At 44.4% G+C, this 14,271-nt stretch overlaps 1 protein-coding gene across 1 annotated transcript; it reads right to left on the bottom strand.

Moving 5' to 3' along the window:
* Window positions 1-5,139: 5,139 nt before the first annotated feature.
* Window positions 5,140-12,644, bottom strand: LOC126538724 (UPF0739 protein C1orf74 homolog). The gene has a single exon (XM_055074923.2). It carries the CDS (start codon window positions 12,393-12,395, stop codon window positions 11,565-11,567), a length of 831 nt encoding a protein of 276 aa, XP_054930898.1. The 5' UTR covers window positions 12,396-12,644; the 3' UTR covers window positions 5,140-11,564.
* Between the last annotated feature and the right edge of the window lie 1,627 nt (window positions 12,645-14,271).

Here is a 14,271-nt window from a genome sequence, read left to right as displayed (position 1 = left end):
GCAGGAAATGGTGTTTCATGTCCGCCACATTGGCCTTGAGTGGCGTCCTAGGGCTAATCTTTACACACACACACACAAATAGGTCGAACCTTGACATGGCGAACACTGATATAGCAATTTATCAAATCATCATCATCGTCGACCTATATTTATGTCCACTGCAGGGCAAATGCCTCCCCCTGCAATCTCCAATTACCCTTGTCTTGCGATAGCTGATTTCAACTTTTGCCTGTAAATTTCCTCATTTCATCACCCTACCTAATTTTCCGCCATCCTCAAATGTGCTTTTCTTCTGTCAGCAGCCATTTTGTAACTCTAATGATCCACCGTTTATCTACACTACGCATTACGTGACCTGTCCAGCTACATTTTTTTGTGATAGCAATTATATGGACACTTCAAGCAAATTTCTGCCATCACCGTGATGTTCTCTATAAAGCCCAAACACAATAACATCGTCGCCGCGTGCCGTACAGTGTATGTGCGAGTAAAAGCTTGCGAGAGTTGGCCGACGATAGCGGCTCAATCTCGTGGCGAGGGAGTGAAGGGGGGCATTCTACTCCAGCGGTTGCTGCTTACGGCGCGGCTGTGCAGGCACCATAGCTTGAAAGCAATCTGCTCTGTGGACAAAGTGCGCGGCCGTGCGAGCCTCATCTTCAAAGCGATCTGCCATGTGGACAAAATGCACACGCCGAGTGCCAGTAGCTTCGTATGCACTGTGCTTTCGACGTTTAGGTCACGTTGGAGCGAGAAACAACATGAAGATCAATTCGCTTGCTGCTGCTGCCATGTTTCGTCACTCCAGGGCTTTGACAGTGAGTTTCCGCGGTCATCGAGTGCGATGTGTTCATGTTTACCTGTGCACGCGTGACACCACGCTTGTTAATTTAGTAAGTGAATGCTTACAACTTGCATCATCATCATCATCAGTCTGGTTATGCCCACTGCAGGGCAAAGGCCTCTCCCATACTTCTCCAACTACCCCGGTCATGTACTAATTGTGGCCATATTGTCCCTGCAAACTTCTTAATCTCATCCGCCCACCTAACTTTCTGCTGCCTTCTGCTACGCTTTGCTTCCCTTGGAATCCATTCCTTAACTCTTAATGACCAGCGGTTTTCTTCCCTCCTCATTACATGTCCTGCCCATGCCCATTTCTTTTTCTTGATTTCAGCTATCATTAACTCGCGTTTGTTCCCTCACCTAATCTGCTCTTTTCTTATCCCTTAACGTTACACCTATCATTCTTTCCATAGCTCGTTGCGTCGTCCTCAATTCTTACAACTTTATACGGCCAATAAAACTACTATCCTTACTTCGTACAGCTGTCTACTAATTTGCTATTGCAATCGATGCTTGCGAGGTTTTTTTTTTTTTTTTGGCTTAATGTCAATAGAATATTGGCTATCCCTGTTTGCTCTCTGATCCACACCACTCTCTTCCTCGCTCTTAACATTAAAACTAACATTTTTCTTTGCATTGCTCTTTGCAAGCTCTTTAACTTGTTCTCAAGCTTCTTTGTTAACCTCCAAGTTTCTGCCCCATATGTTAGCACCCGTAAAATACAATGATTGTACACTTTTATTTTCAAAAACACTGGTAAGCTGCCAGTCAGGATTTGGCAATGCCTGCTGTATGCACTTCAACCTATATTTAGTCTTCTGCCGCTTTTCCCCGGGTCATGTCTTGCAAAGCCCTTCTAACTTGATCGCCAGTTATAGAAGGAGCCTCTATATTGATCCGGTTCACCACTACTTCAAATGAAGGTAGTGTGGCTGCTCTGGGTACTGCACAGGACAGTATGGAATTATACTTTTACTGTATCATAGAAACTTTTTAGAGATAGGTAGTACCAGGCAAGTTCGTGCTTTATAACGACAAATTGGCAGCACGAAGTGATGACACAATTAAGTGCTAAATATTAAATGAAACTAAATGAGAACAAACAGAACTTATACGCAGAGCAGCGGATGTGGCAACTATCACCAAAAGATTACTTTAGTACCATATGCGGGCAGGTAATCTATTTCTAAACTGCAGTGAAACAGAAGGTCTCGCAACACACATATATCATCGATATATTGCGAATCAACAATACTTCAGGCTGCCCTATCAGTGTGTCTGGACAGCACATTTGTGCTTGATAATAATAAATTGCACTTGCGTTTTTCACCATGCAGTGACAAATTCAAAGACAGACAGCTGTCTCCTCGAAGAAGCAATCACAAGATTGGAGCAGTCTGATGCGTGTCCTGATTAGAGGCCAGACAGGCACTATAAAATGATTTTTTGGGCGCCTATAAGCAAACTAGAACTGTTGAAGGCATATATAGGCGGCAAATACTGTAGTTTAGGAATGCATAAGGCTTAATTAATAAGAACTTCCATCTCGCATCTGAGGATAAATTACGATTTTCTAACACAGCCAACTTAATCCCTGTTTTGTCAAATTCGTGTTATTTTCTCGATGAAATCAAGAAGGCGTATGGCATAGTTTGAGACTTTCCTAAAATCTAATGTAACTACATATTATACACCACAGAAAAAGTTGTGAAAGCAGTGACAATTAAACAAGCGTCATCATCAAGATTTTTGTATATCACATGTCTCTTTTTTCACTGGGTTTCAGCTGCAGAATATTAATGCTCAATATTCACCGAAGTTAGTGGCATATACGTGTACTACTGAGCGTTCAACAATTCACTGCCCTCTGGAATTGCAGAATATTCATTGGTCAGAACCTATGACAGTTCTTTCAGTACGGAAAATTAGGTATTTTCGTCCAAGACAGAAGTTTAGAACTATATGAGCGACAGGTCATTTGGGGAGGGTAGTGATCGAACCTTTCCTGAACGTTCCAATTGAGCCTGAGCATAGAAGTTTCTCGATGATGTTGGCTAGAAACGTCAATTAAGTGAGTGCACAAGTAAGCTAAGTGTAGCGTCACATGGAGCAGTATGAGCGCTTCTTGCAGTGAAGCGCTAGTCAGCAGCAAAGCTGTTGATAACAGCCTCTTTAGGGGCAAAGTGTTTGTGGTAAGAACTGGCTACCTACAGTAACGTCCCCCATCAGGTTATAACATTATAAACAAAATGAGGCAAGACAAAACGCAGAAAAAAGCATTTTTAGGCTATGAAAACTCCAATATAGGCACCAACTATGACGTAGGAATTTGTAGGCATAACAGAGGTGCCACTAACATGTTTCCAAACCCATAGTTTATGCTTATATGTTAAATGGGCACAGTACGGATGTAAAAAACAATAGGCATTTTATCTAAAGTTGCATTTTACCTAAAGTTTCAGTCTCTAATCATGATGCATCTACCTACCGCTGCTGAAACTGAACTAAACTGCTTATCAACTAGTATAGGAGTAAATTATTTAGCTTACTATCTGACAGTTTTCAGTATATTTTCTAGGGTTTAAAATGCATAGCCACTAATTTAGAGAAAAAAAATGAGTCGAAAATGTCGTGTCAGTATATATACTCCTTTAAACCAGCCTCTATAAATAAATCAGCAGGCTAAATTTATGATATGCTGATTCACAAAAACGTTGTGGATTGGTATCAAAATGTTGTGAATCAGTAGTATTACTAGTAGTGAAATAATTTAGAGACAGTGCCAGGTTTTGTAAATGTGCTGATGGAAATGTGGCTAAAACTATTTCTTCTTACATGCATACATTATATTTCGCGGATTTCAAGACATACCGGGACCACAAAACACAAAAACGGCCATTTGCAGCACAGAAAATGCTTTCAGAAATGTTTCTTTTTTTTCCCTCTAACCATTGCTAGAGGGAAAAAAATGAGGTTCCGGCATTGAGCAAGACAAATGGAGTGCAACTCATCTCACTTGGGCGCCTATTGAGAGTTCTAGCTACGGCACTTCTAAATCAATGGAGTACACTAAACAAAAAGTTGCCTCATGTGTCCCACGAGCATGGTATTCAAGAGATGCGGTTATTGTATAAGAGAATTAGCTTGAAACAAAAATTAAGATTAGCAGTGGGCACACAGGAGGGTGCCAATCAGCTACGCATTTCTGCATATGTGATGCATTTCCTTGGCATTACATCCACATTCACAATTAGCATATAATTATTAGCACAATTGTTTGGTCCCATGCAGAGCTGTTCCTTTATCATTAACAAGCAGAACCCTCGATAGTCTCAACTCCTGTAATGCGCACGTAGTACACACTTTAGGTTAAGTGCCTCAGCCAGTGATGATGTCATATCTGTGCTATTGCACATGGGTTTCAATCCATTGAATCCCCTATCATTATTCCGGACATTGAGATAGAAGATAAATATATGCCAACTAAATTGCTCGAGAACCTCTCATTTCCCCATGTGGAAACACTGATCTACGCGTACTGAAAAAAAGAAAAAAGAGGAAAAAGAGTTCGTTACAGACATCTATGTCTCGAAGCCACAATTTGGGAACAGAAACGCCATATTGTGAATCATATTTGGCCCCGAGTTTAAAGCGGCAGCCAAAACTGCCTAAATTAGCATTTTCTTTTTCATGGCACATACCCCCATCAAAACATGGTCTCAACAGCAAAGAATTAAACCTCCAACCTTATATTGAGAAGTGGAATGATTTGAGCTAGCCCAGCGGTTGCGAATAGTATCGTGCTCTTCTGTTGAACTCATCAATGGTTCTGCCTTAACCCACTTTATAGTAAATCCTGTTTGCACTATAAAAAAATTTTACACCCATTAGACCTCTATCCTGTCCCCAACAACAATTGTCACCCATCTCACATACAATTCCTTTGAGGAACATTGTGCACTCGCAGTTTCAAACTGATGCACTTATGCCATTCGTGATTTGAAAGTAGAGGGTGCATAGCGTTAAAGAAAGGAGAGGCACACAAATAAATGATGATTAATATTTGAGGACAAGACAAGCCTTGAAAGGTACAAATGTTTATCAAATGTGCTAAAGCCCCTGAAAAGAAACAGAAAAGGAAACAGGTAGTGCAGCGCCTTTTGTTTTTATTTCCAAAGGAGCTGCCCTTTCTTTTCCTGAATACTTTTATTCTCTTGGAAGCACGGCCATTGTAAATGCCCCCGCAGAACTACCAGGCATATGGTAGCCATAACCGAATTACGAGGCTGCTGCCAGCACGTGTTAAAACAACTTTTATTCTTACATTTTTGCTCCCACAACGATACTACCATCACATAAGACAGTGGAAGCCTGCTGGTCATTAAAGAGGCAGCGCACACAGAAAAATAAAATGAGAAAACTTCAGTGATTAATGCTCATTTAGTGCCACAGAGGCAACAAGTTCTCACAGTGGGCGCTGAAATCTTCTCGACAACAACTTAATCGCTACTCAGACAACATTGCTTTCATACATTATTGTATTGCTTGCCGTGTTCTCCGAAATGCAGGTAGATTTTGAGAGTCTACTATGGTACATGAAATCCCACATAAATCACCAAGCACCAAAACTGCACCATGGTACATCACAAGAAACACTAAAATAGTGGCGAGGATAGATCATCAACATCAACCTATTTTTAGGTCCACTGTAGTACGGACGAAGGCCTCCCTGAAACCTCCAATTAACCCTGTCTTGTGCTAGCATATTTCAACTTGCGCCTGCGAATTTCGCTATTTCTTCACCCCACCTAGTCTTCTGTTGCCAACTGCGCTTCCCTTCCCTTGGCACCCATTGTGTAACTCTAACAGTCGACCAGTTATCTACCCTATGCATAACATGGCCTGCCCAACTCCATGTTTTTCTCTTAATGTCAACTAGAATATTGGCTATCCCCATTTGCTCTCTGACCCACACCACTCTCTTCATGTCTCTCAATGTTAGGGCCAACATTTCTCATTCCATCACTCTTTGCACGGTCCTTACATTGATGCACACCTTACTGAGAATAGATACATTTCCATTATAAAACACTACTTTGGATTAAATTTATTTTTGTACCAGGTAGATCCTTTAATTGGATGATTATTTCACTGAAAAAAGTTGCTAAAAAAATTACGAGCTTCAGATTTCTCTCTGACATGCATGTCTTCCACAGGCTATGCATTCCTATGAGTAAAAAGTGGTATAAACGTCGTTACGAGTTGGTACCAGATATTGCATGGAATGAGGGTTTACAAGATCAGTCTTTTTGAAGAGTTCATTGAAGTAAGTTCTAAAATTAAATGGCATCTCTGCAGCTTAAAAACAATGTTCCATAATTTTGGGTACATTGCACAGGCAACATTTGGTTTTTGTGTAGCTCAGCCACTACCTGGGATAGACCCATACTTCTAGACTGCACTTTGCTCAAAATTGACCCACGAAAACGGCCAAATAGTCACCAAATAGTTGTTACAGAAAACTGGCTTGAACTCACCAAGAATGCTTAGCATAAAGAAAAAAAAATTACACCATGGCGCAGTTTTGGGTACATTGCACGGACATTTGGTCCTTGTATAGCGTGGCCTAGCTTTCAACTGCCACACGAGTGTGCGCTTAGCAGCCAGTGGCAATGATGTGCAAAGTTAAGGTGTTGTTTTTGCCTAGTGGTGAGTATGAGGTTGAGGAGGTGACCAAATAGCTGACGGTGTCATTGCGACAGAAAGGATGAACAGGTGGACACAGAGAACCTGGTTTCAAGTTTATCATTTCTGCCGAAGTAAAAAGAAAAAGGGAGCATATCTCAACTCTTCACACCAGCCAATTAATGACAAGGATCGTCAAGAATGGGGTGGTGCTGTTCGAGATATACAGACACACTTTATCCTCCCAAGACCCCTAGCACATTGTCTTCAATAGTTCTCAAAATTATTCATTAGAGTGACATTAATGAGAAACCCTAATCAGTTGCAACTGGTAAAGCGTACTTTTGGAACTTTATTTTTATAAATTTCGCGGCAAAAGATTTATTACTGAAAGGGAAAATGTAGGCCAAATTTACGTTCTTTAAAATTTCGCTACAAAACCTCTGCACCAGCGGATCAGTGTAATGTCGCACATGCCAATGTATTTTCTCAGATTTGGGCTGTTGTGATGCAGTGAATGTTCTCAAAAATGCCTACATTCGGTCTCTGGCTCCTTTAGAATGCAAGGCAGGCGTTTTTTATCGATAAAAATTAATGAGGCCCGAACAGATGCCTTCGAAACCAATGATGTCACAGTGGCATCGCCAACCACCTTTCCTTTCTTTTTCTTTTCTAACTTGTGTCCTCTCATAGTAAGTGTGGCTTTCTTGATATTGTAGAAAGGTAACTTTCTAATACACCTATGCTTATTGTTTTCTTTAGTGTCCCTCTATATATCCATCCCAGATATCAATTTGGCTGCATGCAGAACTGTGTGGAAGTCGTTTAAGCTTGTTCTTGCCGTCAGCTTCAAAGAAAATGGAGACTAATTTCATCTACACCATTGCATCATCACGCGCAATGAGATGCACTCGGAGAGGCATGTTTGCAGTACCGCAAGATCACATTACAATCCAGGACACAGCACCAATGTGCATGTGATGTTGCGCCTTCATTTACGCATTGTGACAAAGAAAGCGGTTTTTACAATAGCAAACATAAGGAAACGGTGTGTTGTCAATGTAAATGTTGCTTTCAGCAGATAACCCTGTACTTTATAAAAAAAAATTTTTTTTATCACATTTGTTCAGTTGGACCACATTTAAGCATGTATCATTATAAGCATGTATTTGCTACATGCCGATATTCGTGGGAAACATTTTAGACTAACCTCGGTGCATCGTATAATTCGATATATCCACGTTTGATATATTACAGTTCGAATGCAAATAGATTAAGAACCAACTTGACATGCCTTTTTGTCTCTCGACTAACTTGGCGTCTCGGGAGGATATATCAGGGCCTGTGGGCTACCAAGATGCCGGATCAACAAAACATGTTGTCACAGTAAGCACAGCACTTTTCATACATTAAAATGCTTCCTGGCCTGATGCCCATGTGAAATGAGATGGTGCTCAAGCGTTTCCTTTAGAAGGTTGTTCCACCCTCCGACTTATGCAGAGTGACAGATGACTGTTAAGGGAAAACACGGGGAAGGCGGGAGATGAAAATTCAAGACGATAAGCAAAACAAGAACAAGGTAAAAGCAGGAGCCAACTTTTCGACAAGTGGACTTGTCTTTTTCAATATGGCTGTCAAGTATGGCCTCTAGACACTTTCGATGCACTGCGGGAAACTAGCAGATAGCTTTCTATTCAGCAGCGCAGCTTTTGGGGCTTGTTGGTGCATAATTTGAATGCCCTGGCCAGTAGGTCGTATCCGAAACATGGCAATCATCATGTTTCCAACTCATGCAATTGCTTTTGGCACATGGAACCAGCAAAAGTATTAGCCTTCAAGATTAGATTTTTTCACTCAGTGAGAGCGGTCACTGCGGTGTGGATTTGGTCACCACCTTTTGAATTGAAATAGACACTGATTGTTCTTAATTCCAATTTTCTTGGTGATTAAGTCATCCCTTGGCACTGAACATGTACTGAGAGAGATTTTTATAAATGCTACTTACGGCCCAGCTTGACATCATGTTTGCTTCTAGCATCCCTTTGGAGTTTCACACAGCTCTAACAATCATACTTCAGTACTTTGCAAATGGCAGCATCACACATGTGACTGCAGAGTGCTGCAAATTACCCTGATAAAATATCTTTGAACAGTTCCCAAGTTGTCAATGGCTGCCAAAAACAGACTTTCCATGATTTCTTTCACACATCCTGCAAAGATATTTGGCATTGTGCCCCTCCTCTCTTTGGATAAGGCAAATTATTGAACGCCGAATTATGCTTCTGCTCCTAGCCTTTCATTTGCACCTGTCCACAAGCCTATAATTACAATAGTGGAATCCAGGCCACTCGCACATGCTAACGTGCATTCAAGCTTTTGCAGCAGATCTTTCTCTTCAGCTTTTTATTTCTTATAAACAGCATATAATGAAAGCACTCAGAGGTGTTTGGTCCCCTCACTGCAATGCTGCTTTTATTCACACTAGCAAAACATTGCCAAGTTGTCTGAGCATCTGAGGGCACCAGGACCACACTCCTCGACTTCCTGCTCGCCGGATGAAGCAGGAGTCATAAAGTACTTTCCAGTGATTAGTGCAGAAACGTGTGTGTCTCTCGACTTCTGTCCATGCTGTCTCAAGTTTCTGCACTAACAGGGCGTCTACCAAATAGACATTTCCAAATTCCCCCAGTTATTCAGGTTTTTCCCTAAGTGCCTTTGCGAAATTCACTGAGTGATGCAGAACTATGTTTTATGTCGAGATAGGCTAAAACCATATCGGCCGATGCTGTCACTCTCTAGTAAGGATATGAAAATCTTTCTAAAAAAAAATTACTTAATCCAATTTGAATACTAAGGAGTAGTGCTTATGTTATTCAAAATGAGAACAGAAGGGAGGGGTTAGCAAAATGCACAGCAAATAAGATGTCTTCGAAAAAAATCGCAAATCGAGTCGGACATTCTCAAATACGAATAAAAAGGAGATGCGTACAGAAGAAATATTTTCAAATATGAGCTATCTCTATCAACTTACAGCAAGCTCAGTGGTATGAGACCCAAACTTTGTCACAATTGAGATTCTCTCTGAACAGCTCAAAATTCAACACCAACTGTCCTGACAAACTCTCAGCCCGCGCACGACGCCTCAGTGTTGTGCTTCACTGCTTTAAAGTGTTTATTTTGGTATGGATGAGGGACACCTGCATCTTGGCATCAGCTAACACTTTGTTTTTTGAGCTCAAGCTCCTTCAAAACAGCGGCAGCACGCTTCCTTTCCCGTTCATTCCTCAATGTGTAGGTCCTTTCTGTTCTTGTCCTTCTTCCGCCACTCGTTCGCCCCATGGACCATTTGGAGCATCTTCTTGGTCAGTTGCACAGTCCAGGTCCAATTTTTCGAACTCCTTAGCGGCCGCAAAAACTTCCGAAAAATTGGGCAGTTGGAAAAAATAAATGTGTCATTTACTGCCCTTAAGGGCTCAAACCGCCACAGGCACATTCGAAAACGCTCTGAAGGCCTGTTGATACACGTATTAGGCATATCGGTGCTCGTACTGTGACAGGAGCCACCGGCTGCACGCGTGTTTAATTAAGGAATACATACTGTGTCCCGTGGCAATAGCCCCTTCCCACGCTTGTTTTGGTTCACTGCAATACTTTTGCATATGCTTCACTAAATAACATTTCTGTACAGAAGTGAAGCTGACTTTCAAAAATCGGCATTGTGCAATGCACCATGCTTTCCAAGCTTCTAAGCCAATCGCAAGGACCACAAAGGCAGAGTCGGTGGCATTGCTCACAGCAGCAAATTCTTTCAATGAGAAACGTGGCACCCAACGGCAAGAGCTTAATAGCAACAGCGAAGCAGCTAGGTTTGCCATTGCCACAGTGGTGGCTACGGCTGGCGGCGGATCTGCGTGCAAGAGCGCTGGTTCGATGCAGCGAGGTGATCAAAATGGCATTAATGCCATTTCGGACGGCGAAGGGTTCTTGCGTCCGAAATTTCATACGCTCTGATACATTGGCTCTATGGGGTACGTGGTGGTGCCGCGAAGCCATCCAAATTTTCGCGCATCCTGAAAGTTGGTCGTTGAGTGCACACTGGCAACTCCAGCCGATGACAGGGTGTCAATGACTATTCATTACGATTCCTGTCTGTTACTCGAGCCAGCATTAGCACGACTTTCGACCCTTACAATAAAATTACAGCTTAGTTTCCCCGATAGAGGCACTAATTCCTTGAGTTTTTCCAGACTACGCAAAATCCCTGAGAACTCCCGGTTTTCCCGGTTGGTAGACGCCCTGACTAAATCACTAGAAGATATGACCTACCAACAAGATGAAAATTCAAGTCTCCAAAAATTTGTTTACGCTTCGACTGCAGAACCTTCGTAAGAAGTTCTTGGAACACAGTAGGAACATTCTCCACGATATTGAATACAATATGAATTCGGAGCCAAACACTGCAGGCCATAAAGAGTGTCCCTTCAGAGATGATGCAAACACAATGCATCACATACCTCGAAGAACACCCAATTAAATACATTGGTCCACTTAAACTGGCTCATTCTGAGAAGATAAATAATAATAAAAATTTTAAAAACACTACTCTTGTACACAAATGCAAGTCCTTTCCAGGCTATATTCTAAGTATGTAAGGTTGTCTCCTCAATCACAAGAGCTGGCGGGATGACGGTACAGTGTTGCCATCCCTCTTCCTACAATGTAACACTGTGCTTATGTCATTTCAAGTACACATGTGCATTCACTCAAGCTAATGATGACTGAGCAAAATGTGAAATACGATAAAGCATGATGTGCAAGTGCCCTTTGGTTCTTCGCTGTAGCCATAGGCTGCGATGATACGTCATCTTTCCAGGGCTTTGATGAACGGCAGTGTTGCGTGCAGCTTTACAAAGCACGAAAGTCATTGAAGAAGTGCTAACACCGCACAAAACGACGAAAAGGGAAAAAAAAGTACGACGTGGCACAGAGCACATCGCTACTTGTTTGCGAACCAACTGTATCAAGTGATTTGACGATCACAGAGCCACGACGGGATGGCACGTCACTTCATCGACTCGGGTGAGTTCGAAATCCCCGGCAGCCCTGACGCGCAGTCGCTGCCACCAGGCGTCCACATGCGGTCGCAAATCGGCGCCGAGAGCGACCGGGAAGCTGAAAGAGTAGACGTCGTCTTCCATGCCAGCCGCGGACGACGCTGTCCCCCTCGCCACGTCTCGGCGTCCTGCGGTCGGAGCGGATCGCACTCGGACAACGTTCAGTTCCTCCATGGCGAGGCAGTTGCCAGCGTCGGCACCGCCTTCGAACCAGTACACGACCGGGTACCCTAGTAGAACGCCGAACGCCGTGCAAAGGTTCCATTCGCCGTCGGCGGGTTCCAAATCGACGAACACGTCGCTACGGCACGGCGAAGCCGCCACATCGGCCAGTCGTCGCTTCAGCGACGACAGCATTCCACGCACGCCCGCAGGCGGCGATGCCAGAGCGTTCGGGGAACGCAGCCCTGCCGAAACGTCAACGAACTTCACGTCGACGCTGGCGTCTTCGAGCCTACGAAGAGTCTCGGGAACGTTGCAGAGCAGCACATCGCGTCCCAACCTGACCGCTCTGACGTCGTCTCCGGTAACGAGGAGCAGCTTTTCGTCGTTGCGGAAGTCTGCCGTCGTCCCGCAGAGGCGCAAGCAGTCGGCGACGGTACTTTCGGTCGGTTCGTTCACGTCCCACAGATAGCCCGGTTTGTAACCGCGCGCCGTCCACAGCACGCCGGGAAGGGCGGCCGCGACCGCGCGCCGGCACCGCGGAGTCGGTGGGCCGCGCACGACATTCTTGAGAGCGAAGTCCTCGTTCATCTCCGGCGACGCGTGGCAAACACATGCGGCTACAAATGAAGCGCAAGGCTTGGAAGATTAGTCTCTCTAGAGCATTTTCAGTGTAGAATTCTCTCAATTTTTTACACGCTTTTCTTTTTCACATGAAGAAAGCACTTTCAAACATCCGTGCTTTCAAACGTGTACGCGGCCATGCTGGATTTTTTCCGACTTGGCAAGTCTTCGACGCTACTCTTATCATATGCTTATCATCATTCATTAAAAAATGACCATTTCAGTGCAAAATATTTGTTAAAGCTAAGTTTATGCCTAGTACGCGTACAGTAAATATATTAAAATTGTTAATTCAATATTTAATTGAGATGGTACTTGCTTTTCTAATCAAGCGCACGGGTGTCAGGTTTAGCCTCGTGTTCAAGCGCTTCAATCGCTTGCTGTATGCTCCCTCCATGCTCATTAGCTCTCTCCTTTCTCTTTCCTTCCTCTTCACAATCACACCATATGATCACACGATCATACACTCTCTCTCTCTGCATGCAAGAAACGAAATTCGCGCCATTTCGATTAGCTTCGCCGTGCTCCATCACGGGTTGCAGAATCAAGCGTCCTTACTTTCTTTAGATCACTATCATCCGCACTTGCACTGCAATGAGCACCCCCACGATCACGATGAACGAAGCAATGGGCCAACTCCAGCGAGCAGAGTCTGTCAGACGTTGCGTCGAAATATTTGCCGGCCTGCTGACGCCCATCATCGGGCAGTCGCGCATTCTGTATCTCGGTCTCTTAACTCTCGACGATCATTTCAACGCACGAATTGCCGAGCGCGACGGCGACGCTCGCTGGAGGCCCGAAGAATCAGATATACATGAACTGTGCTGCGAACTCGCCCGGTGCAGAAAGGCCGCCGAGATCCTGAACAACCGAGACCCCTTGCCGCCCGTCATGCTGAAACATGCGACCATACACTACAGCTGCGGCGAAGCGACGCTCCATTTCTTTCACATCGCCGGTCTCGGCGTCGTCATGCTGATGACGCAATCGCCGCCAGTGCCCGAGCTCCTGGAGCGTCTGAAGCCTGCCTTAAAAGAGCTGGCCACGAGGATGCGTCAGCTGGATGTTGAACGGAAAGCCGTGCGCGCAGTACAGGACAGTCTGAGCTTATTACTAACCCGCTTCGCTTACGACGAGGAGACCAGAAGGCGCTTCGTCTTGGCTAGCGTGCGTCGTGCACCCATAACGATAGCCATTCTGGACTTGGACAACTTCAAGAAGCTGAACACCCAGCTTGGCTACGTGCAAGCCAACGAGGTCATCGCCAGTGTGGGACGCCTGATCCGCGACTTCGTCGGCGATGACTGGGATAGTGCCGTGGCGGGTCGGTGGGGGGGCGACGAGTTTATGTTTACGTTCGACGCGGACGGAAAGTTTGTCCAACGCGTCGTGAGACGACGCGTACTAAATAGACTCCCACGTTTGAATCCCAATTTCGCTGACCCTGGTTTTTGTGCCAAGTTTCGCGAATTCGGTGGCTGTAGCGCGTCCGTTGGTGTAGCTACGTGTCGATTCGACGCCGATCTTGTAGACGGCGTCGATGCGTATGTGACAGCACTCACCAATAAGGCCAACGAAGCCCTGACGAGGGCCAAAGAGCGCAAGAACTGCATAGTACTGTATGACGAATTGTGAAGATAGCTGCAACGGACGCCGTTTCAGGTATCTGAAACGTTGTGCCGTTGCAGCAGCTTGCAGATAGCGGGCAAAATCTAAAATCGCACGCCATATTACGCGCAGGGTAGGTTGGCGAAGCCGATGGGCGGTCGTGTCGAGTTAACCAGCCGTTAAATTAACCGGGGAGGGGGCGGATTACACATAAAGAAAGGACGATGGATTAATG

Source organism: Dermacentor andersoni, chromosome 8 (genome assembly GCF_023375885.2).
Source record: "Dermacentor andersoni chromosome 8, qqDerAnde1_hic_scaffold, whole genome shotgun sequence".
NCBI classification, from domain to species: domain Eukaryota; kingdom Metazoa; phylum Arthropoda; class Arachnida; order Ixodida; family Ixodidae; genus Dermacentor; species Dermacentor andersoni.
Note: the sequence above shows the minus strand (reverse complement) of the source record. Positions and strands in the feature narration are given on the sequence as shown.